The sequence below is a fragment of the Narcine bancroftii genome, chromosome 1 (assembly GCF_036971445.1).
Source record: "Narcine bancroftii isolate sNarBan1 chromosome 1, sNarBan1.hap1, whole genome shotgun sequence".
NCBI lineage: Eukaryota > Metazoa > Chordata > Chondrichthyes > Torpediniformes > Narcinidae > Narcine > Narcine bancroftii.
Window position 1 is genome coordinate 331,054,954 of NC_091469.1, and position 25,819 is coordinate 331,080,772.

At 45.2% G+C, this 25,819-nt stretch overlaps 1 protein-coding gene across 5 annotated transcripts in view; it reads right to left on the reverse strand.

The window, feature by feature from the left end:
• The window catches only part of LOC138748441 (partitioning defective 6 homolog gamma-like), a 35,277-nt gene extending 11,560 nt beyond the window's left edge, over positions 1-23,717 (reverse strand). Inside the window, exons 1-3 of one of the 5 annotated variants that reach the window (XM_069908671.1) lie at positions 10,858-10,895; positions 10,378-10,428; positions 1,309-1,531 (exon numbers count right to left, since the gene is read on the reverse strand). In XM_069908671.1, the coding sequence (XP_069764772.1) occupies positions 1,309-1,531; positions 10,378-10,428; positions 10,858-10,860 (277 nt within the window). In that variant the 5' untranslated portion in view covers positions 10,861-10,895. The other 4 variants (XM_069908661.1, XM_069908681.1, XM_069908699.1 and 1 more) reach the window with 4 other exon arrangements.
• Between the last annotated feature and the right edge of the window lie 2,102 nt (positions 23,718-25,819).

Genomic DNA, 25,819 nt, shown 5'->3' on the forward strand with positions numbered 1-25,819 from the left:
ACCCCTACTGAGAAACTAAAACTCAGCAGAAAAGGGCCTTGGTCAAAACTATAATCTCATTGCCCTCATCTTGGAAGAGGACCTCCGATAATATAAAGATGACATTTTTTTTTTAAATGTCCAAATGTGGCAATTACAAAAAGGGTCTCCCAGCCACAGGGAAACAGTTTTCATCAATTATCTCTTCCGAGTGGCTAAAGAACTTCTTCCTGATTTTTGATGATTTCAATCATCTTGTGCAGTCATTCTCTGGCCCCCTTATGATTCTGTTCAAAGCTTCCCTGCCTGCAAAGCAGTCAACATTAGTTGGTTTCTTCTGTTCTTGTCTCCTGCCGATTGCATTAAAATATAAAAAAATTTATGATTTCAGTCTGTGACCCCCAAGGGGCGGGGGGCAGGGACTGTAGGCCCCCGTTAAGAATGGGGGAATCTTGTGTCAGAATGCACACAATTTTCACAACATAACACATAATAGAAGTTAAGCAGCACCATACATTGGAATGTCATCTCATGCAGTTTCCCCTTCAAATCGTATATCATTCAGATTTGGAAACATTGCCGGAATTTGCTGGAAATTCTCAGGAGGTCAGGCAGCACCTGTGTAGGGAATGCTGCCTGTCATGCTGAATTTTTAAAATTTTCATTTTGAAATATTACCAATCCAACTAAATCATGAATCTTCCAATCGAACAGCACTGTGGGAATACTCTCATAAAATGACTGCAGCAGTTTAAGAGGACAACTGAAGAGCAAATGCAGATGGGCACTAAATGCTGACCTTGTAGCAACATACAAACTAAAATACACTATCAGAACCTAAAATCAACATTCTAAAATAGCAGTTAAATGGATATTTGAGATCACCAATAGAGATTTGTTGTAGGCATCACATATTAATTACATCTTCATGCTCATGAATTTCATTAAAACCTAAAACTTGTAAAAGTGTTCATTCTACTGCACATGTTATTTGAATGGAGTTACAAGATCCAACTCCTGTTATAAACTGAAATACTTTTGTATAGACTTCATTATGTCTCTAATTACCAGCTAATCTATTATATTGTCAATAAAATTTAATACAAATTAGTATCTTCTGCATAACTCAATCATAAATGTTTTAGTTCTAAATAATTGGCCATTCATCTAGATAAGGAATGAAGAGACAAGAGGTGGGAAACACAAACTGGAAATTAAATATCACAGAATGGGCTGGGGGAAGAAGGAAGCATGGAGAAGAGAAATCATAAGGACATCATGCTCTACAGAAACAGTTCATTTTCATTTAATCTACTTCCAAAACCATACCTTTCCGTTGTACAAAAATTCTGAGCAATGGGTTAGCCACGGAAATGGCTTTACCAAAGTTGTCATTATTGTTGATTGGAAGCAAATCACCATGAACATCAGCATATCCAATTAATACATCCATATTAGAAATGTTATGTGTATGAAGGATTAAGTTGTAGAAATCATCAAACTTTCCAGGTTTGTACCGGCATAATGAAAATCTTCGGAATTCTGCTCCAAACTGATAGAAAACAAAAATTAGTATGGCATTAGTCTCAAAGCAAAGTTAACATTATATTTAGAAATGTAATTTCAAAAGAAAGTACAAGCAACATCCACATTTTAGTTCAGAATGCTATTATAGAGAAAAATATCAACATTCAACTTCTAACATGCTGCTGAGTCAAAGAATCAAGACGATTTTCCTTTCAGACACACATTAAAATGTCTTGTGACTCATGCAGCCAACTATTCTATTTGCAGTAAACAGTTGGAAGCTCTGCTCAAAATAGTGAACTTTGAAGACTACAAACACTACATTCTTCAGAAGGACAGGAATGATTTATGTTTTTTACTGACCTTTTTTTCCCATTGGCATTATCACACCTAACTTCTGGAGTGGTTGTTCTCACTGGAACAACCAGAAAGGCAAAAATTTGGATCTCACCGCGCATTTACACAAAATACCTGAGGAGCGGTATTTTCAGTTGACGAGTGACTCAACTGCATCGACGTCAACTGTGACGCATGACCTATGTGTGATGTGCCATCAATAACGTCCCATGCCGTCACGTGCCATCAATAACGTCCCATGCCGTCACGTGCCATCAATAACGTCCCATTCATTAGCCTTGCCTGCAGTTGTGTTTAGACTGCAGGCATTCCGTGAAATTCTCTAGGGGTCCAGGAGGTAAAATATCGACATTTTACACAGACTGTGTTCTGGAATTTTGGGGACAATTTTCTGGAATGCAGCACGTGTAAAAAAAAATTGATAGCAACGATAGATTCTGTTTTTATCTGTCATGTGCAATCTCCATCTATAATGCTGAGCTTTGGCAGCTTCATTTACTTTTCATTGCAAATTCCATCTTTCCAGCTTCATTATTGATTACTTGGAACAAGGGTCCCAAATGCATCTACAGTAGGTACTTGGGACCATCCTTGGAAAATAAGGCATCATGTTTTAAAACAATACACTCAAGTGCTGGAGAAACTCAGTAGGTCATGCAGCATCCATACAAAGTAAACATTTCAGGCCTGAGCCCTTTGCAGAAATATGTAGATTCAACTGTTCTGAAATATCATAACTAGAAAATATCAAAAACTTTGCTGATTTTTCCACTATCAAGATAGTGGTAGTACATGGAGCAACACAGCACAGAAATAAGCCCATGCATTTGTGCTGAACACAATGACCAAATTAAACTAAAATTCTGTTGCTTCCATATGATACAAAGGCCTCTATGCAGTGCCTACTAATGTATCTACATAGAAATTTTTAGAAGACTACTCTGGTATCTGTTTCCATCACTACTCCTGGCAGCCCACACCATTTATCTACCACTCACTCACGATGATAAAACTTGACTCATACATCTCCTTTAAACTTCTCCTTTCCCACTTTAAACACATGCTTTATCTAAAACATGCCATTTTTAAACCTGGGAAAAAGATTCTGACCATCTACCATATCAAAGCATTTCATAATTTTATAAACCATCAAGTCTCCCCTCAGTCTCTGATGTTCCAAAGAAAACACAAGCCTGTCCAATCTCATATGAGATGAAGGATTACTGCCTTAAAGCAAATAAAGATAGATAAATCCCCCAGGCCTGACATGATATTCCTCCAGACTTTGAAGGAAACTAGTGTAGAAATTGCAGGGCCCCTAACAGAAATATTTAAACTGTCCTTAGTCATAGGTGAGGTGCCACAGCATTGGAAGGTAGCTCATGTTGTTCCGTTGTTTAAAAAAGGCTCCAAAAGTAAATCAGAAAAGTATAGGCTGGTGAGCCTGATATCAGTAGTAGGAAAATTAATAGAGGGTGTTCTGAGAGATTGGATTTACAAATGTTCGTACATCCAAGGGCTGATTAAGAGAGAGTCAGTATTTCTTTGTGTGTGGTAGGTCGTTCTTAACAAATCTTAAGCCGCTTTCAGATGGCCACAATACACAACTGTAAAGCCGCACATTATACTCCTGTGCGGCTGTCAGGTTGGCATCTGAAACGGGAAAAGCCAGCCAGGAGGTCTACTCACCCTATCCTTCTCCAGTAGGTATAATATCCTGCTCAGAGTATTCCTCATTGCAGCTAAAAGCAGCTCAGGCAAAGCTGCTAGCAGCTTTCAGGTGCCTAGCAGCGGGCAATGACAGCCACCCTCCCCACTGCTGATACCTACCATCTCCGCTGCCTGACAGTCTCCTGGCACGGGACTACGGGCGGCCGGCGAGGGATGACGGAGCTTATGCACGCACACAAAATCCCACTAAATTTAAAAGGTGAGAGCTTTCAATAAGTCAGGATTCTCGGGGACGGCCGTGCCAGCTAAGTACTCCCCCCACCCCCCCCCAAGCCGCCCCAGCCCCGTACTTCCCCCCTGGCTGACCCAGCCCCGAACTCCCCACCCCCACTGGCCGCCCCAGCCCTGTATTCCCTCCCGCTGGCCACCCGCCCCAGCCCCCGTACTCCCCCCCCCTTACTGGCCGCCCCAGCCCCGTACTCCTCCTCCGCCCCGTACTACCCCCATCACTGGCCACCCCAGGCCCGCAGTCCCCTGCCAGCTGCCCCAGCCCCGTACTAACCCCCCCCGGCTGCCTCAGCCCCATACTCCCCCCCCCTGCCGGCCGCCCCAGCTCCCCCAGCCCCGTACTCCCCCCCCCCCCAGCCCTGTACTTCCCTGCAGGCTGCCCCAGCCCCGTACTCCCCCACCAGCCGCCCCAGCCCTGTATTCCCCTGCCGGGGGCTTCAGGCAGCGGGGAGGGGGCTGTCAAGCAGCGGGAAGGTGAGCTGTCAGACTGCTTTCCCGAGTAGCCGGTTTTCACTGCTAGACAGCTAGCAGTCAGCTGGCATGTTTAGGTGCCAGAAAGCCGTCCATTCCGTGGCCACCTAAATGTGCCAGCTGAACTCTGTTAGCTGCGCCTGCAGGCAGGTAATCTTCATCGGGACACCTAAAAGCGGCTTTAGAGTGTTTCAAGGATGTTACCAAGAAAGTGATGAAGGAAAGGCTGTGATTGTTGTCTACATGGACCTTAGTAAGGCCTTTGACAAGGTCCCACATGGGAGGTTAGTTCAGAAGGTTCACACACTAGAATCCATTGGATTCGAAATTGACTGAATGGGAGAAGACAGAGAGTGGTAATGGATGATTGGTTCTCAGACTGGAGGCCTGCGATTAGTGGTGTACCTGAAGGATTGGTGTGGAACCATTGTTGTTTGTTGTCTATACTAATGATCTGGATGATAATGTGAGAAATTGGATCAGCAAGTTTGCAGATGACATTAAGATTGGTGGCGCTGTGGACAGCGAGGAAGCCTTTCAAAGCTTGCAGAGGGAACTGGACCAACTGGAAAAATGGCCCAGAAAATGGCAGATGGAATTTAATGCAGATAAATGTGAGGTGTAACATTTTGGAAGGACAAACCAAGGTACGACATACACAGCAAATGGTAGGGCATTGAGGAGTGCAGAGGAACAAAGGGATCTGGAAATACAGATACATAATTCCCTGAAAGTGGCTTCACAGGTTGACAGGGTTGTGAAGAAAGCCACTTTAAATTACTATCCAACTTAATTCTGCACTGTAACATATTCAATTCCACCCTGAAAATTTAAACAATACTAATTTAATGTGTAATATTTGGATCAAAATAGTAGATAGCAATATATGAACTGGAACAGCCAAAATTGAATAATCCTTTAAACCATTAGCCAACCTTCATGGAAAATCATAATTCTCACCCAACAAATCAACATTAACCCTTCCAATACACCACATAATCAAGCTCTACATTTATCTCTATTACTTTAATCATTGGATATTACAAATACAACAGAAACTGAAAAGATTTCCTTCAAAGATAACAAGAGATGGTGTATGCTCATGATTGGTAAAAGCAGGCTGGGACAAGCAGAGTTTATTTTGAAATTTAAAACAAACTAGTTTTGCAGGAATTCTTCATTCTAAGAACTTCGACTCAGCTGCTACACAAAAACAGATAAACAAACTAATAGGCATACAAAATAGTACAAGGTGGACCAGTTCATCAAGGTCATGAATTTAACTATGCATTACAAAATTGAATTGAATGCAAAGCTGTTTGTGCTGTTGGGTGCTATTGTTTATTAAAGCATTTTAACAGCCAAATGAACTGCATTTCAAGATTCACCACTGTTAAGAAATGTGGTAGCCAGTCTGCATATGTCATCATGAGAGCAACCAGATAATGCTTGTTTTGTGATGTTGACAATAATATCCAGAATATGAACTTATCTCCCTTGGTTTCTTGCCACTTTGACATTCTTTGTTCTACACATTCCTCCCTCAACTTCTCTCCCAGACAAAATGCTGCCTGACCTGCTGAGTTTTTGCACCATTTTCTGTCTTTGTTTAGAAAGTTGTTGATACTTGAATAAAATTATTCTACATGTTCATTTCAAAATGTTGAACCATCTTAAGGCTGTGAATTATATATGTCCTGAGAACCATTTACTGATCTGGGAATTGGCAAATCAAGTCACCACTCCAGCTAAGAAATTAACCAAGACTACAAATTGCCCAAAACTTTCTCACAGTTGGTTCTTAAATTGTGATTTCCTTTCCTTCCAAAGGCTCAATTATTAGATTTCATGGTGATGTGATGAAACAACCTTGCAGAAAGCAAGCCAATAAAGGTAACCTTTAAATAGAATTTTAAAGCAAAAATCATAATGGATACCTATTTTTATATTTTATAATATGGAGCACTTTAAATAATCAATCATGTAAACAACAAAAATATTTAATTCAGCCTAAAAAAAAATCCAGTTCCAAGCTGAATATAGAGGTTCAGTTCTGCAATGTTATTTTCTTCATAACAAAAACTGGCTCAGGGAATGTACTGAATAAATGCAGGAAATTCTAATCAAGAAGCAATAAAATTGCTGAGCAAATAATGTAATACTGACAATCCCAATTATGTGAAAAATACAATACTAATGAACAGAGAAAATACTTCAGCTAAACAGGAAAATCTGCTGATACTAGGGTCTAACACAATATACAAAAGAGCTGGAGAAACTCAGCAGGTGATGCAGCATCCATTGGGAGTAAAAGGGCCTGAGCCTTTCCCAGAAATGATAAAAATATTTGTGATTTTCTTTTCCTCATGCACCCAGCCATATCTAAAAGCCATTTCCCAGGCGAAGTGGAGATTCCAGATGAAAACGGAAACAACGAAAGAAACCCAAAATCTGTGGCAGGGCCTAAATGACATAACCTGCTGCAAAACTGGTGTAGTAGCAGATGTCAAAGCTTCACTCCCAGAAGAACTCGATGCCTTCTACGCCCAATTTGACCACAGTAACAAGGAAGAACCACCCCTCCGCATCCCCATGTTCCTATCCCATCTGAATCAAGAGGATGATGCACAGGCTGCCTTTAGGAGAGTGAATTTGAGGAAAGCATCCGGTCTGGATGGAGTACCTGGTCGAGTATTAAAAATCTGTGCTGACCAACTTACCAATGTATTCACGGATATATTCAATACTTCACTCCAGTAGGCCATGGTACCCATCTGTTTCAAACAGGCGTCAACCATACCGTTGCCCAAGAGCAAAGTTACCTGCCTTAATGATTATTGACTAGTAGCACTTATATCAATAGTAAAGTGTTTTGAAAGGCTGGTGTTGAAGCATATCAGCTCCTGTCTAGGCGGTGACATGTTCGCCTATCACAGCAACATCCTATCATATGATGGATGCCATTTCACTGGCTCTATACAAGCCTTGGAATACCTGGACAGCAAAGATGCATTCATCAGGACAGTTTGGCATTTAACACCATCATCCCCTCAAAACTAATCAGTAAACTCCAAGACCTGGGACTCAACACTCCACTGTGTAATTGGATCCTGGATTTCCTCACCACCAGATCAGAGTTAGTAAGAACATCTCGCCCATAATCTCTATTAGTAGCGGAGCACCATAGGGCTGCGTATAAAAATGGTGATGAGTCGGCATATAGGAGTGAGAATGAAAACTTGGCTGAATGGTACACCAACGACAATCTCACTCTCAATGTCACCAAAACCAAGGAGCTGATTGCAGACATCAGGAAGGGAAAACCAGAGGTATATGATCATTGGGGTATCAGAAGTGGAGGCGGTAAGCAAATTTAAGTTGTTCAGAGTCACTATCTTGGAGGATCTTTTGTGGACCCAACACACTAGTGGCATTGTGAAGAAAGCATCTCCTCTGGAGTTTGAGGGAATCTGGAATGAGAGAAAAAACCCTGGCAAATTTCTATAGAGGTGTGGTGGAAAGTGTGCTGACCAGCTGCATCACTCTCTGATATGGGGTCATCAATACCCCTGAGCAGAAATGCCTCCAAAGGGTAGTGGACACAGCCCAAGATATCACAGGAAAAACCCTCCCCATTATCAAAAACATCTACAGGGAATGCTGCTGTCAGAACAGCAGTAGCAGCAATCATCAAGGATCCACACCACCAATTAGACACTCTGTTCTCGCTGCTGCCATCAGGCATGAGGTATAGATGCCACAAGACTTGCACTATCAGGTTCAGAAATGGTTGCTACCTCCTACCATCATTTGTACTTTTGCATTTAATTGATTTTTTATTCTCTTTGCATTGCAGTTTGTTTACATTTGTATCTGTTTACAGTTCTTTATTTGTTTATATGTGTATGTTGTGTAGTTTTTTTTAAAAACTACCAATAAGTGGTAATTCTGCCTCCGTTATATGTGAATTGCGGATGATCACGTGACCTTCATGTCTGGAACCTAGTTGGAGGTTGCATCACCTGCCAATCAAGGTTGGACCTATTAGTGCACACCTTATCGTTGGCTCATTTGAATAATGCAGTGTCATCATTGGCCAGATGACCAGTTCAGAACAACATAAACTTCAACACGTGCAACAGTTTTCTCTCGCTCTCTGCTCCTTGGTCCTGACTAGGAACTCTGCACTATGCCAGATCATTTAACTGTGGACAACACTGGAGGAGTCGCTGGTAAGGTGTGCACTGCACTTGGAGTGGGATCATAATATTGTTTGGCAGTACTTAGTATTGAGCCTGTCCCCTACCGGTTGGTGAAGGGAACCAGGTGTGTGCATTTAAGTCCTAGTCTTGTTAAACTGTACACGTGCAGAAGAGTGTGGTAGGGTAAGCAGACCCTGGTATCATGGACCCTTGCCCTCAATGAGCAGAATTACGCTGATATAGTTTTTGTTCCGTGCCATATATAGAAGATAGGTGGCCACCGTGTATTGGAGTCCAACATGGATTTGATGTGAATGGCTGTATAGCTATTAATTAGTGAGTATGATTAAGTATCATTTGGCATCTTCCCCTGTTTGATTTCCAGCAGGGTTAAATGAGTTGCAGTTGGACACACGTGGAGTTACTAACAGAGTGTGTGTATGTGTGTGTGCGCGCGCTGTCGAGTGCATGCGTTATCATGTACCTGCTCATGAATGGGGCAGCAGAAGGCCACCCATCAACTGTAAGGAAATCCTGGGGTTGAAATATAAAATCCCACAGGTGGATTGATAATAGCCACGGGTTCAGCCGTTTAGCTGGACCCCTAAGGAGAAAAGAGGGCACATGCCCTCTCTCGGAGGAATTGGGGTTTCCAAAGGGCCAGCGAAAGTCAAGGGGGTGGGGGTGGCTATGGATGTTGATATCCTTATTCAGGTACCAGTGGAGTGTCATTGGGGATTTGACCAAACAAAACACCCAAAAGGATGAACAAATAGAATAACTCAAACACCATCACGGGTCCCTTCAGGAGCCACTCAACACTGCACGGGCACGTATCAGCAGCCTTGAGGCCAGGTACATTGAAGCTGCTTGCCAGCAAGTCAAAGCACAGCAGCTTCAGATGGCTCGCCGATCCAGCTATCAGGTCGATCCCATAAAAATTGGAGCAATCTTCATGAGTGGAGGGGGAGTGATGCATGGTCAGATGAGGATGGATGATGATGACTTTGAGGAGGCTAAGTATGCTTACACTCGTCACCCTGTGTCCCGGACACCTTGCAAGCCTGGCCAGTAATTATGTAGTCCCAGACCCACCATTGAGGGCCTGCTGTTGACTTTTAACGACAGGGAAGTCACAGAAGACAGAAAGGGTCCGAGCGGACAGGCGAGGGGACATTATTAAGATAATGGAGACCTGGGAATACTCTGGCCTGGTGGAGAGATACCACCAAGGAATGGGCCTGCACCTAGCCACATGGGTACTCCAGCTATGGGATGAAGGCTCACATCCCCCCAACCCCTCCCATCAATATTCACCTCTCCCAATAGGAGGCCAGCACTCTGGGCAGTCTGTCCTTGCAGCAGACGGTAAATAACTCTCCGTGGGTGCTACCTGAGGAGATCGATGAGAGGACCATTCTATGGGATCGGGTGGTGATTGTGTTGCAGGCCTGGTTACCCATGCTCTTTAAGAATGAGACCCAAAGAGCCGACTGCAATGGTACACAGTCAGAGAAGGCACGAGGGCCATTGTGAAATGGGCTCTCATTACTAGCCTCTACGGAGGGCTCCTTCCAGGCACAACCTCCTTGAAGACGCCATGGTAACCTCCGCCTTGACGAGGCATTTAGTCACCACTGCCTGCCCCGACCTCAGGAGGGGGTAGTCTTGACTTTGATGGGACTGACGACCAGTAAAACCATCAGGAAGCCATCACTTTTCTGGAGGGGCTAGAATATATAGAACAGGGAGTATCCACCAAGAGGGTATCTGCACAGGTTTGCCACATTGAAACGAAGCACAACAACATCAAGAGTGGTGAGAAGGCATTGACCTACAAGGACACGTACTACATTCTAACACATGCTGGCGTACACCATACCCGCATCCATGGTATTTCTACCTCCACCATGTTTGCACAGTCACAAGAGTTCTGTGGAGAAAAAAGCAGGAAAAGATGTGCTGTCCACTGTGTCCCACACTACGTAGACTCATGCTCCTCTCACCCAAAGTGCCCCTTGCTGCCCTCAGCAGAGATGAACTCCCTGGTGTGACAGGAAATCACAAACAAGACACTCCCTGCTGCATGGACCAACTCCACCTGGCCCCATAGGATGGACCCCAGCACCTGGCGGATCCATTCAGTGGTCCTGTCCTACCCAGGTAACCCTAGGCCATTTGTCCCAATGGCCGTCCACTTGGATGTGAAAAACCCAGTGTTGGATGACATCAGGACCAAGTATACAATTATCCCCGGGAATCCTGAGGGGTGGAGGGGGCCTGAAGTTAACACAAGGGGCTAGAGGGCTCCATTCTCTCTGCCAGATATATCCTCCTCCTCTCCATAGGTGGCGAGTCTCACCATCCCATCTCCGTCCTGTTAGCAGCCTCCAGCCTTCCCCAAGTGCATTCTTGGCATGAATGTGCTCGAGTAGTTGCTACTTTCCAATAAAGTTCACATTTGAGGTTGCCTGGGCAACCATTGTTGTCAGGGCTGCCAAATGGATTCCCCTTGTCACTCCCTTCCCCCCACCCCCCAAGGTAGTCTGCATCGGGTGCCATGAGGTAATGAGACCGAAGAAGCCGTTGAAACATTTCTCAACTAAGCTGTGTCCCCCTATGACTGCCAGCCCAGTCTGGCCTGTCCGCAAGAAAAACAGCACATGGCATGTGACTATAACTACAATAAACTAAACAAATTCATCCCCTGCCCCCCCGAATCGCTGTGGCTGTTCCCAATATGGTCACTTTAGTCGAAGACATCGCAGGCAGGGACATCAAGCCCTGATATACTGTGGTGGACCTTGCAAATGAGTTTTTCTCCATCCCCTCAAGCCCTGACTCCCTAGATCGGTTTACCATTACCTGGACAGCATGGAATACACCATTAGTTGCCTAACCCAGGGTCTTGTCCATAGCCCCATCCTCTGCCATGGGTTAATAGCCTGCAAATTAAAACATATTGCCCTCCCCCACCGACAATGATGTAAGGTACTACATCGACGAATACTCGTCAGGGTCCCATGGAGGAGACAGTGGCAAAGGGACTAGATTCTCTAATCTCTGCACTCTGTGCCTATGGCTGGGTGATCAACTAGAGAAAAACTGCAGTGTTCCAGCCAGACGGTACTCTTCCTGGGAATCCAATGGCACTCAGGCTGAGGGATATCCAGAGGCAGCACATAACAACATATTAAAAAGACCACCAACAAGGTTGAAACCCAGGCTACTGGCAGCAGCACATCCTCCCACCTTTCCATACTGCTATGTCCACTGTATGTCATCTCCAGGAAGAAGACTACATTCCACTGGGGCTCTGAGCTGCAGCTAGTCTTTGGCACAGCAAAACAAAATGGTTCCAGTTGATGTAAAAATGGGAAGCAGCTATGGCAGTGGTAAAACTAACTCAGGAAGGGGCAGGAGGAATCTAGCCAACTTATGGAGCAGGCCATGGTTGCTCTCACCCTCAGAGAAACATTGAGCCCGCTTCATGGGCTGTAGCTAATGGGATGGCAGTCTGAATGGCATGCTGGCAGGATACTGGGTGGGAGATCCACAATCGCCCACTGTGGGACTACCAACATTGGAGGTACATCTGGAAGCAGGCTGGGCAGAGGCGCTCACAATCCACCATATGGATGCCCTCACCAACAGGGTCACAGCGGAGGCTATACACAAGGCTGCCATGGACCATGCAGTATAAATCTGCAGAGCTTTCACCCATTCCGATGATGTTGATTCTGGTGCCCTGGCAACATGGGCCCACAGAAAAAGTGGTCACCTGGGGTCCGACAGCATGTGGCAGTGGGCAGAGAGCTGAGGGATGGTGTTAACACAGGATCAGGCAAGGATAGCAGTGGATAATTGCCCCACATGCCAGCAAGTTAAACCATGGGGCTGACCGATGGTACACCAGGGCATATTCAGTGTGGATTGGGAGTGGACCAAGTCTGGCAAGTAGACTATGTTGACCCTCTCCCAAAAAAAGGCCTTCATACTTACCACAGTGGACACCTACTCCAGAGTCCTGGTGGCAGTGCCCTACAAGTGGGCCGACCAGGACAACAGCATTCAGGGGCTGAAATACCTCTCCTCCATTTATGAAGCACCATGGGAGGTTCAGTCTGATTAAGGCCAACACTTCATGGGGTTGAAGGTACAAAATTAGGTGACAGAGGCTAGTATCTTGTGGCTGTTGCACATACCCTACCACCCACAGGTATCAGGACTAATTGAGAGGATGAATGGTCTCAAGTAAAAACTGCATATTCTGACACCCGATACACTCAAGAGGTAGCTCAGCATGCTGCAAGTAGTGGTGGACTAACTTAACTCACACATCACTACACATGAGGATAGGTCCCTGCTTTCAAGATATTTGGCCTGTATTGTGAAGGGCACGTAGAGAGACTCGGGCCTTTGTCATTTCATTTACTGGCAAGTTGATGTTGGAGCTGGAGGTGGAAGAGTGGCGAATAAACAGTGGTTTTTTGGACTATTTAAAAAGGGCATGGAGGGCAGAGTTAAGCCAATTTAGGGTTGATTGGGAGAGTTAGTAATTGGATAATTAAGTTAATTGGCAGGGAGCAATAAAAAGTGGGGCACGCAGTGTGGAGTGGGGTCTGAAGTTTTGGTGAACTGAGAAAGAATTAGCTTACTTGCTATCAGGCGAAGTCATTTAAATCCTTTAATTAAAGTTAGAGTCAGCTGGGGCAGTGGGTTGTTCCAGTTGTGGGAAATCTGGGACAGTGCACTTGTCCCTGATGACCACACCTGCAGAAGGTGCATTCAGCTGCAGCTCTTTACAATATGTGTTAGGGAACTGGAGCAGGAATTGAATGAACTGTGGATCTTGAGGGAGGCTGAGGTAGTGGCAGATAGGACTGTCAGGGAGATGATCACCCCTATAAATCAGAGAAGTAGCTGAGTGACTGTCAGGAGAGAGAAGGGGAAGATGCATTCAGTGCAGAGTACCCCTGTGGCTGTCCCAATCAACAACAGGTATAATGTTTTGGATACTGTTGGTGGAGAGCTACAAGGGACAAGGTGAGGTGGTGATAACTCTGGTGCAGAGGCTGGTCCCCTGGCTCAGAAGGGAAGTGGGGATAGGAGTAGAGCAATATAGTGATTGGGGATTTATTAGTTAGCTGAGTGGATAGGAGGTTTGCTGGATGAGACTGAGACTCCTGAATGGTATGTTGCCTCCCAGGTGCCAGGGTCAGGGATGGCAGCCAGATGTTGTGGTCTATGTGGGGACCAATGACATAGATAGAAGTGAGGATGAGGTCCTGAAGGAAGAATATAGGGAATTGGGGGAAATTAAAAAGCAGGACCTCAAAGGTGGTAATCTTGGGATTGCTGCCTGCGGCATGTAAGAATAGGAAGATGCAGAGGATGACTGCGTGGATAAAGAGTTGGTGTAGGGGACAGAGGTTCAGATTTGAGGATCGTTGGGAACTCTTCTGGGGAAGGACCGATCTCTACATAAAGGATGGCCTGCACTTGAACTGAAGGGGGACCAATATCCTGGCAGGCAGGTTTGCTAGATCTGTTGGGAGGGTTTAAACTAATTTGGCAGGGGGGTGGGAATTGCAATGATTGTGTGGAGATCAGGGTAGAAGTACAAATAGATTTGAATGGAGAGAGGAATCTGATTGTTAAAATTAATAAAGGAGCGAGACTAATAAAAGTAGACCGTAATCAAAGGAGTGAATGTGGGGGGAGCATGGCGACTAAGATGGATGAGCCTGGAGCATAGATTGACACATGGAATTATATTATAGCCATCAGTGAAACTTGGTTGCAGGAGGGGCATGATTGGCAGCTAAATGGTCCAGGATTCTGATGCTTTAGGCATGATAGAACAGGGGAGATAAAGGGTGAAGGAGTCACATTACTTGTTAGAGAAAAAATTATTGCGGTGCTATGGCAGGCTAATTGGAGGGCTCATCCAGTGAGGCTATTTGGGTGGAAGTGAGGAATGGGAATGGCATGAATGGGGGTGAATTGGGAGCAAATTTGCAAGGAGATAGCATATATGTGTAGTAAACACAAGGTGGTGATTGTTGGAGATTTTAACTTTCCACGCATTGACTGGGATGCCCATACTGTAAAAGGGCTGGATGGGTTGGAGTTTGTCAAATGTGTTCAGGAAAGTTTTCTAAATCAATATATAGAACTGACTGGAGAGGGGGCAGTATTGGATCTCCTATTATGGAACAAAATAGGTCAGGTGTCAGGTTTGTGTTGGGGAACACTTTGGAACTAGTAATCATAATACTATTCGTTTTAGGTTAATTATGGAGAAGGATAGAGCTGGGCCTAAGGTTGAGATTCTTGATTGGAACAAGGCTAATTTTGAGGAGATGTGAAAGGATTTAGGTGGTGTGGATTGGGATAATTTATTTTCTGGGAAGGATGCAATAGATAAATGGAGGATATTCAAAGTGGAAATTTTGACAGTACAAAGTCAGTACATCCCTGTGAGGATTGAGGAAAAGGTTAGAAAATGTAGGGAGCCTTGGTTTTCAAAGTATATTGGGAATTTGGTTCAGGGGAAGAGTGTGCACAATAGGTATAGACAGCAGGGAATAAATTAGTTGCTTGAGGAACATAAAGTGTGCAAAAAAAAATCTTAAAGAAATTAGAAGGGCTAAAATATGTGAGGCTGCTTTGACAGGCAAGGTAAAATTAAATCCAAAGGGTTTTTACAGGTACATTAAAAGTAAAAGAATAGTGAAGGATAAAATTGGGCCCCTTAAGGATCAGAGGAGTCAGAAGAGATGGGGGAAATTTTAAATGATTTCAGTATTCACTAAAGAAATGAGAAGTGAGGAATACTAATAGTGAGGTCATGGAAAATATACAGATTAATGAAGTATTTCTAGCTATTTTAAAGAAAATAAAGGTGGATAAATATCTGTGTCCTGACAAGATATTCCCTAGGACCTTGTAGGGAGGGGAGAGGGGTTAGTATAGAAATAGCAGGGGCCCTGAAAGAAATATTTAATGTCTTTAGCCATGGGGAGGTGCCAGAGGTTTGGAGGGTAGCTCATGTTGTTTCACTGTTTTTCTAAAAAGGTTCTAAAGTAAACTGGGTAATTATAGGCCTGTGAGTTGACATCGGAGGAGGGTAAATTAATGGAGAGTGTTCTTAGAGATGGAATATACAATTATTTGGATAGACAGGGACTGATTAGGAGTAGTCAACATTGGTTTTGTGTGTGGTAGATCATTTAACAATTCTTACCAAATTTTTCAAGGAGGTTGACTAAGGGAAGGCTGTGGATATTGATAAGGTTCTGCATAAAGAATTAGGAAGGTTCAATTATTAGGTATTAATGTTGAAGTAGTGAAATGGATTCAACAATGGTTGGATTGGTGATGCCAGAGAGTATTGGTGGAAAATTGTTTGTCAACTTGGAAGCCAGTGACTAGTCGAGTGCCTCAGGGAACAGTGCTGGGTACATTGTTGTTTGTTGTATATGTGAATGATCTGGATGATAGGGTGGTAAATTGAATGAGTATGCAGATGATACTAAGATTGGTTTTGTGGACTGTGAGGAAGGTTTTCAAAGATTGCAGTGGAATATAGGCCAGTTAGGAACATAGGAAGTAGGAACAGGAGTAGGCCAAAAATGGCCCATCGAACCTGCTCCGCCATTCAATAAGATCATGGCTGATCTAATTTATGACCTAACTCCACCTACCTGCCTTCTCCCCATTTCCCCTAATTCCTCTATCATGTAAAAATTTATCTAACCGAATTTTAAATATGTTTAATGAAGCAGCCGCAACCACTTCTCTAGATAGAGAATTCCAAACATTCACTACTCTCTGGGAAAAACTATTTTTCCTCATCTCTGTCCTAAATCTACTCCCCAGAATCTTGAGTCTGTGTCCTCTGGTTTTAGTTTCCCCGGCCAGCTCAAAAAACCTTCCTACATCTATCCTATCCTTACCCTTCATAATCCTATATGTTTCTATAAGATCTCTCATTCTTCTGAACTCAAGCGAATACAATCCTAGATGATTTAATCTTTCATCATAAGTCAACCCCTTCATCCCAGGGATCAACCTAGTAAACCTCCTCTGGACCGTCTCCAAAGCCAGTATATCCTTCCTCAAATATGGAGACCAGAACTGGACACAGTACTCCAGGTGCGGTCTCACCAGTACCTTATACAGTTGCAACATTACCTCCCTACTCCTGAATTCAATTCCTCTAGCGATGAAGGCCAACATTCCATTTGCCTTCTTAATAACCTGCTGCACCTGCAACCTAACTTTTTGCGATTCATGCACAAGCATTCCCAAGTCCCTCTGCACAACAGCATGCTGTCGTTTTTCACCCTTTAAATAATATTCAGCTCTTTTATTTTTCTTGCCAAAGTGGATAACCTCACACTTACTAACATTGTACTCCATCTGCCAGACCTTTGCCCACTCATCCAGCGTAACTACATCCCTCTGCAGACTCTCCACATCCTCATTATAATTTGCTCTTCCACTCAATTTGGTGTCATCCGCAAACTTGGCTACACCACATTTTGTCCCCTCCTCCAAGTCATCAATGTAAATGATGAACAGTTGTGGGCCTAGCATCGACCCCTGCGGCACCCCACTTACCACTCTCTGCCAACCTGTAAAACATATCCCGACTTTTTGCCTCCTGCCAGACAACCAATTTTCGATCCATGCCAATATACTTCCCCGGACTCCACTTTCCTGTATCTTACTGATAAGTCTCTTGTGCGACACCTTATCAAATGCTTTCTGGAAATCCAAATATACAACATCAACCTGTTCCCCTCTATCCACCGCACCCATTATATCCTCAAAAAATTCTAACAAGTTTGTCAAACAAGATCTTCCCTTTCTAAAACCATGCTGCGTCTGCCTGATTGAACCCTTACGTTCCAAAAAGTTTCATTATTTCATCTTTAATGAACGCTTGGCAGTTGGAGTTTAATACTGGTAAGTGTGAGGTGCTACATTTTGGAAGGAATAATCAACAGAGGTTGTATGTTAAATGGTAGACAATTGAGAAGTGCAGTAGAACAAAGGAACTTAGAAATTCTAGTATATAATTCCCTGAAAGTGGAGTAACGTGTAGATAGGTTAGTGAAGCAAGTTTTTGGTATGTTGGCCTTCATAAATCAGAGTATTGAGTACAGGAACAGGGATGCAATGTTGAAGTTGTACAAGGCATTGGAAAGGCCAAATTTGGAATACTGTGTGCAGTTTTGGTCACCAAATTATAGGAATGATATCAACAAAATAGAGAGTGCAGAGAATATTTACAAGAACATTGCCTGGGTTTCAGGGTTTGACCAACAGAAAAAGGTTAAACAGGCTAGGACTTTACTCCCTGGAGCTTAGAAGATTGAGGAGTAATTTGATAGAAGTATTTAAAATTGAGGAGGACGGAGTAAATGTGGATAGGCTTTTTTTCATTGCTAGTTGTAATTGATTAGTCTATGCTAGCACTGAGCTATTGGATCCCTGTAAATTACCTGGGCTGAACCCCTCAGCCCTCCAGCACGATAAAGGGCACCACGTGTGTTCGGTTGAGGGAATACCCTGCTTTACTCCAGGCCTAGAGCTATGAAATAGAGCTGGAGAAATTCTTGGTAAGATGTGCATTGTTAAGGGTTGGGAAGATTTTAATTAGTGTCCCTTGTAGCATAGAGCCGTGCCTGCACTGAGACAAGGGGTAGCAGGTATTGTATTGGTTTTTTCCCCCCTTGATTGTTGTACATACCCAATTCATTGTGTGTATTTTTTCCCCAATGATATTTTCCTGTTTGTCTATAAATTGTTCATATGCATTGCATTCATGCTGTGACTTACTGTGTTATTGTCTTTACCATTTTCCCATGCTCGTCTTTTGTAAATAAAATCATTCACAGACTGTGCTCAGAGTCCTTGCTTTTGAGACCCATAGAATCTGTTCTCTCACTCATAACAATTGCCACCGCAAGCAGGGTCTTAACAGTCTTAGCTGAACACAGATGCAGGGAGGGATGTTCTGGAACATGGGCAAGAAAGGATTCCTGGGTGGACCATCAAGAGAGGGATTTGGGACCTTGGCCAGCATGCTGGCAGACCATGGTTAAACCAGTGGACTGGTCTAAGCAGTTAGCCCTGCATGGTGAAAAACTGGGGCACCACATGGTCTCCCTCCTTAAGAATTTGGGTTTCCTCAAAGCTAAGGCAAGTTAAAGTGGTGCATTCAAATCCTGAGATGCACTGACACTGCCTCTACCTCTGGCCCTCCCCCACTCAAAATAGTCTTTCCTACTCTCGAGGCTGAGCTCGGAGACCTGCTGAGACAGGAAATGTCTCCTCTCTGTCGATGGGATAGCAGATCTCCTCCTCTCTCCCTGGGGCCTCCCATGCACTATCTACTCTGACCTGGACCAGCCTCCCCTCTGGTCCTCCCCCACTGGAGGTGGCCCGTAACTCATCTATCTCTTGAGGTAAAACACAGGATTCTATTTACACTGCGGTTGTGAAAAAAACAAAAATGCTGGAGAAACTCAGGTCAAACAGTCCCTTATGTAGAAAAGGTGAAGATACATCACCAATATTTCAGGCTTGAGCCCTTCATCAAGGTGTGGGGGAACATGAGAAATGTCTGAACAAAATGGGGGAGGGGGAATTGGTGAGGGAGGGAGGAGGCTAGGCTAGGTGGAGAGAGAAAGGAAGTAGGAACTGGAATAACTAGTTACATTGTTCATGCCCTAGGGTTGGAGAGTGCCCAGACAAAAAATGAGGTGTTGTTCTTCCAATCTGTGGATGGTCAGAGTGGGGAAGTGTGAAAGGCCATGGACAGGCATGTGATCTTGAGAGTGTGACTCAGAATTGAAATGGTTGGCTATGGGGAGGTCACTTTTGTTGCAGACAGAGGAGGTGCTGGTTGAAGCAATCTCCTAATCTGCCACCTGTCTCTCTGATGTAGAGAAGGACACAGAGGGTGCGTGCACCAGCTGCAGTAAATGAGCTCTTTGGCAGTACAAGAGAAGTGTTGCTTCACTTGAAAGGTCATAATGGGTGCAGGTATTACACCTCCTACTACCACAGTGGGGAAGGTGCCCGGGGGGTGGGGTGGGGAGGGGAGAGTGCACAAGGGAGCATTCCCAACGGAAAGCTGAGAGGGGAGAAGGAAAAATGTAACTTTTTAACTTGTAGAAGTTAAAAAGGAGGAGGTGCTTGATGCCTTACAGCAAATAAAGGTAGATAAATTCCCCCAGGTCCTGGCAGAAATATTTAAAATGTCCTTAGCCATGGGTGAGGTGCCAGAGGATTGGAGGGTAGTTCTTGTTATCCGTTATTTAAAAGGTGGGGTCCTGTAGTAAGTGCTGGAAATTCCAACAAATAATGTGTTGGATGAAGAGGCTGGTGGGTTGGTAGGTGAGGACAAGGGGGATTCTATTGTTTCTGGGGGCAGGGGGTGCTAAGGCAGATGAGTGGGGAATGGAGGAGATGTGGGTGAGGCCCGAGTTAATAGTGGTGGCAAGGAAGCCATGTTTGTAGAAGAAGGCAGACATTTCAGAGGCTCTGGACTGTAAGATCCCATCTTGGGAGCAGATGCAGTGGAGACAGAGAAATTGAGAGAAGGGAATGGAGTCCATGCAGGGGACAGGGTGATAGGACAAGTAGTCCAGGTAGTTGTCGGAGTTAAAGGGCTTGTAATAAATGTCAGTTGAGAGTCCGTCTCCTGAGATAGAGACAGAGAGATCCAGAAAAGGGAGAGCGTCATCGGAGATAGACCAGGTGAGTTTGAAGTCCACATGGAAATTTGCCACGAAACTGATGAAATTGACAATTGCAAGTGCATGAGGCCGGCCCGATGTAGTTGTCAATGTACCGGAAGAAGAGTTTGGGGGTGGGAGGGGGTTGCCTGTATCTTCATAATGATTGGTGAGTGGTGTGGCTTCCAAAGGGTGGATTGTATTGTGAATTTTAATTCCTTTGTACTTGGCCTTGGGCTATTGGCCTTTGTAAATGACAACCTTGCTGGCACTGAGTCATTGGCTACATGTAAATTACCTGGGCTGGACCCTCCAGTCCTCCTGTATTTGGCCTTGGGCTATTTTAATTGATGAACGAGAAAATAGATTAAATGTGTCTCAAAGCAAAGACTCTGAATACAGTTTGATAATAAATGATTTTATTTACAAATGACAAACATGGGAAAATGGTAACAGCAATAACACACAAACATGCAGTTTATAGTCAAACGTGGGAAAGTCACACTGGGAATAAAATGTACATGCATAATTTATAGATGAATGAGGGAAAATTGCAATGGGAATAAAATACACAAACACAAAACAAACTGGGTACATACAACAATCAAGGAAAGAACAATGCAATACCTGCCACTCCTTGACTCAGTGCAGGCATGGCTCTATGCTAAAAGGGACACTAATTAAAACACTCACAACCTTTGAACACACATGGTGTCCTTTATACTGCTTGAGGGCTGAGGGGTCCAGCTCAGGTAATTTTGCAGAGGACCAATCAACTACGACAGCAAATGGCCCATGGCCAAGTACAAAGGAATTTAAATTTGCAACAGCAAGGTGAGCACTAAGTGAGTGGGGCCAAACCTTGATTGGCAGGTAATGTCTTCCAACCAGATAGAGGGCAGTGCTCTCATGTGACAGCCACAACTCTTCACAATACATGGCCACTTCTGCAGATCAGAAAGCACATGAGGTTGACCGAGGACTCCAGTAGGGTATGGATGCAGCAGCCACAAGATCCACATAGAAAGGGGGAAGTAATTGCTTGGGAATAGGGAAGTACTCGATGGGTTGTGTTCCCACGAAAGATGTCATTATCTTATCACTTTAACAAGCTCTCCAAGAGTTAAATATTTCCATCCACCCACTCTCTGCAGGGCAAAGGACAACTTTATGGAAAGCCAGTCCACTTCAACTTAACAACCTCAAAGTACTCATCCCAACAGACTTGCTGCAATCTCCTCACTAATTGTCCTGGTCTTCCAGCCATCAGAACTAGCTCATTTTATCAGCAAGGGTTGTTGCCATACATTTTCTCACAGGAAGTACCAGGTTAATCACATTTATAGCTTTTGTCATGCACCCTTTAATTACAGCCTTTGTTATGGACTTTATAATTGAACCCAGCTGTGGTGTTTATACTTTGTACTAAAGTCTTTCAGATCAGTTACAGTCTAGAACTAGTATCAATTTTTAATTATAATGTTGCAGATCAGGAACTGTGTGTATGTTACATATAGATACACCAACCTAGATATTCACCAAAGAGAGGGACCTTTATGATGGTGAGGACAATATACATGGGAAAAATGCTCTAGAGCATAATTGATATTAAGAGAATGTTTTGGAGCAGTTAAAATGCATTAGGACGGATAAGTCCCCGGGGTTGACGGACTTTTCCCAGGCTGCTCCATGAGGTGAAGGATTAGATTGCCGAACCTCTGGCTAGGATCTTTGTGCCCTCGTTATCTATGGGAAAGGTACCAAAAGATGGAAGGGTGGCACATGTTGTCCCCCATTCAAAAAATGTAGTATGGAAGTTCCTAGTAAGCCTTACATCTATGGTGGGAAAGCTTTTGGAAAGGATTCTTAGAGACAGGATCTATGGGCATTTAGAGAATCACAGTCAGATTAGGGACAGTCAACATGGCATTGTGAAGGGCAGATTATGTCTCAAAGCCTAATGAAGTTCTTTGAGGAGGTGATCAGATATATTGATGAGGGTAGTGCAGGGGATGAGGTCTACATGGATTTTAGTAAGGCATTTCACAAAGTTCCAAATGGTAGGATTATTTAGAGTAATCCACCTTGGCCATGTGGATGTCTGTAGAAAGCAGAGGTTTGTGGTGGAAGGAGTCCATTTGGATTGGAGGGTTGTGTATAGAGGAGTCCCACAAGGGACCTCTGCTTTTTGTGAATTTCATTAACAACTTGGCAGAAGGGTGGGTTGGCAAGATTGCAGACAGCACAAAGGTTGGTGGTGTTTTGGAGAGTGCTGAGGGATATTGATAGGATACAGAGCTGGGCTGAGAAGTGGCAGATGAAGTTCAATCCAGAGAAGTGTGATGTTGAAGTACACTTTGGAAAGAAACTTCAAGGCAGATACAAAGTTAGTAGCAGGATTCTTTGTAGAGTGGAAGAGCAAAGGGATCTGGTGGGGGGGGGGGGGGGTCTATGTCCAGAGAGTAAGGCACGGGGAGAGGAGAGGGAGGGAGAGAGGGAGAGGGAGGGAGAGAGGGATAGGGAGGGAGAATGATGGAGAGGGAGGGAGAGAGGGATGGGGAGGGAGAAGGAGGGGGAGGGAGGGGGAGAGGAGAGGGAGGGGGAGGGAGGGGGAGAGGAGAGGGAGGGGAAAGGAGAGAGATGGGAGAGAGAGGAGGTGAGGGGAAGGAGGGAGGGGGTAGGGAGGGGAAGGAGGGAGGGGAAGGAGGGAGGGGGTAGGGAGGGGAAGGAGGGAGGGGGTAGGGAGGGGAGGGAGGGAGGGAGGGGGTAGGGAGGGGAGGGAGGGAGGGAGGGGGTAGGGAGGGAGGGGGTAGGGAGGGGAGGGGGTAGGGAGTAGGGAGGGGAGGGGGTAGGGAGGGGAGGGGGTAGGGAGCAGAGGGGGTAGGGAGGGGAAGGAGGGGGTAGGGAGGGGAAGGAGGGAGGGGGTAGGGAGGGGAAGGAGGGAGGGGGTAGGGAGGGGAAGGAGGGAGGGGGTAGGGAGGGGAAGGAGGGAGGGGGTAGGGAGGGGAAGGAGGGAGGGGGTAGGGAGGGGAAGGAGGGAGGGGGTAGGGAGGGGAAGGAGGGAGGGGGTAGGGAGGGGAAGGAGGGAGGGGGTAGGGAGGGGAAGGAGGAAGGGGGAGGGAGGAAAGGGGGAGGGGAGCAGCAGCGTTCGTCGGCCACTCACCTTGCTCTTCACTTCCACCGCCACCATGTCGAAGACCCTCAGCGAGCCCGGCTTGCCGTAACTTCTGCTCATTTTCTCCGTGTATCTCTATTTAATTCCTTTTTGTTGCCTGCCTTCCGGCGCTGAGGGTGGAAGGGCTGCCCTCCCGCTGTGTGCGACCGAAAGCCGGGTGCGTAGTCGAAGTGCGGCCCTTTACCCGTTAGCGCCGACTGAAGCAAACGCCACCGACCCTCCGCGCCGCCAGCGCGCGCGCGCCCGCTGTTCTCCAACTCCGTGAGGTGCTGGCCGCGCGCCGATGACCTCATTCGAAGCGTTTGGACGCCCGCAAAACGGCGGCGGGTGCCATGGAGCGTGTGGTCCTCCGAGACTGCAGGTGGCGCTTCTATCAAGGTTGACCATTTTTTACAACAGGTGGTGTTGACAAAATACTGGAGAAGCTCAGCGAATAGTGTGCTTCATCTCTTAAAGATGCGTAACCGACATTTCGAGCTTCATCAAGGTAGGAAAAATGACGACAGGGGTCCGAATAGGTTGGGTCACCCTTCAACCATGGTGCCTGCAGACTCTCATGCTTTACTGTGGAAAAAGGCCATTTTCTTATGATTACCACTGTGCACAATTGCGAATGGAGTTGCTCTCTTTAAGGGGGTCATTTTTCCCATCAAAGGAAAAGGAAATCAGTTAAAATTTTATGCAAAGAAGACCATTTGTTCCATGGCATTTTGAACCTTCTGCAAACCTATACATTGTCGTAGCTATGCATTTATAATAATTCAGATGATTAATTTTCATAATTTTAAAGGATAATGTTGATAATCCTTTACATAACATTATTGTTTTGTTCCAATCTTTACCTACCATCAATAAATTGTCTTGTGCGATCCCTTTGACAGCAAAACTTTCACATGACAGCAGTATTTTCCTTTCTTCTTGATTACAATTCTAGATTTGCCCTGCCATGGTTTTCATATGGAACCATGACACAGAAAGCAGGCCCTTCTAGTCTCTACCGATCAATTATTTTGCCTCGTTCCGCTGACCCCTCCATACCTCTCTCATCCATGTACCTGTCCAAATGTTTCTTAAATGTTCAAATTGAGTCCACTTTCACACCTTCAGCTGCCAACCTGCTTTACACTCCCGCCACTCTCCATGTGAAAACATTCCCCCAAATGTTTCCCCTAAAACTTTTCCCATTTTCACCCTTAACTCCTGTCCTCAGGTTTGTATCTCGTCAAAAAGCCTATTTTCATTTATCTATACTGCTCATAATTTTATATACCTCCATCAAATCTCCCCTTTTCTTCCATACTCCAGGGAATAAAATCCTAACTTGTTTAACCTTTCCCTGTAACTCAGTATCTGAAGTTCCGACAACATCCTAAGAAATCTTCTCTGCACTCTTTCTGTCTTATTGATATCTTTTCTACAGTTAGGTATCCAAAACTGCACACAATATTCCAAATTTGGTCTCACCAGTGGCTTATAAAACTTTACCATAATATCCCACTCTATACTCAATACTTTGATTTATGAAGGCTGAGTTGCTAAAAGCTCTCTTTTCAACCCTATCTACCTCTGACACCACCTGCATCATGGAATTGTGTACGTGTAGTCCCATATTCCTTTGTTCTAATGCATTCCAGGGCCTACCAGTTCACGCCAAGGCACACCAGCTCCCGCCTGACAAGCTCCAGGTGGCAAAGGAGGAGTTTTCACATCTGTTGGAGCTGGGGATCATTCGGCGGTCCGGCAGCCCATGAGCCTCGCCGCTCCACCTGGTACAAAAAGCCCCTGCGGAGACTATCGACGGCTCAATAAGGAGACAGTTCCTGACCGTTACCCCATCCCTCACATCCAGGACTTTACGGCCAACCTGCATGGTGCGAGAGTTTTCTCCAAGGTTGACCTGGTGAGCGGGTATCACCAAATCCCGGTGTTCCCTGAGGACATATCCAAGATGGCCATCATCACCCCCTTTGGCTTGTTCGAATTCCTTCGCATGCCGTTCGGGCTCAAGAACGCCACTCAGACCTTCCAGCACCTCATGGACTCAGTGGGCAGGGACTTGGATTTCGTCTTCATTTACTTAGCGGCATCCTCGTTGCCAGCAGGGTTCGGGCGCAACACAAGGCCCACCTGCGCACCCTCTTCTCCTGGCTGGCCAACTTCGGCCTCACCATAAACCCAGCCAAGTGCCAGTTTGGGAAATAGTCCATTCAGTTCCTGGGCCATATCATCATGGCCAAGGGAGCCATGCCCACCGCTACGAAGGTCGCCACTATTAAGGAGTTCCCACATCCGGACAATCTCAAGGGGCTGCAGGAGTTCACGGGTATGGTCAACTTCTACAACTGATTAATTCCGGGAGCTGTGCGCATCATGCAGCCCCTATTTGCCCTCAT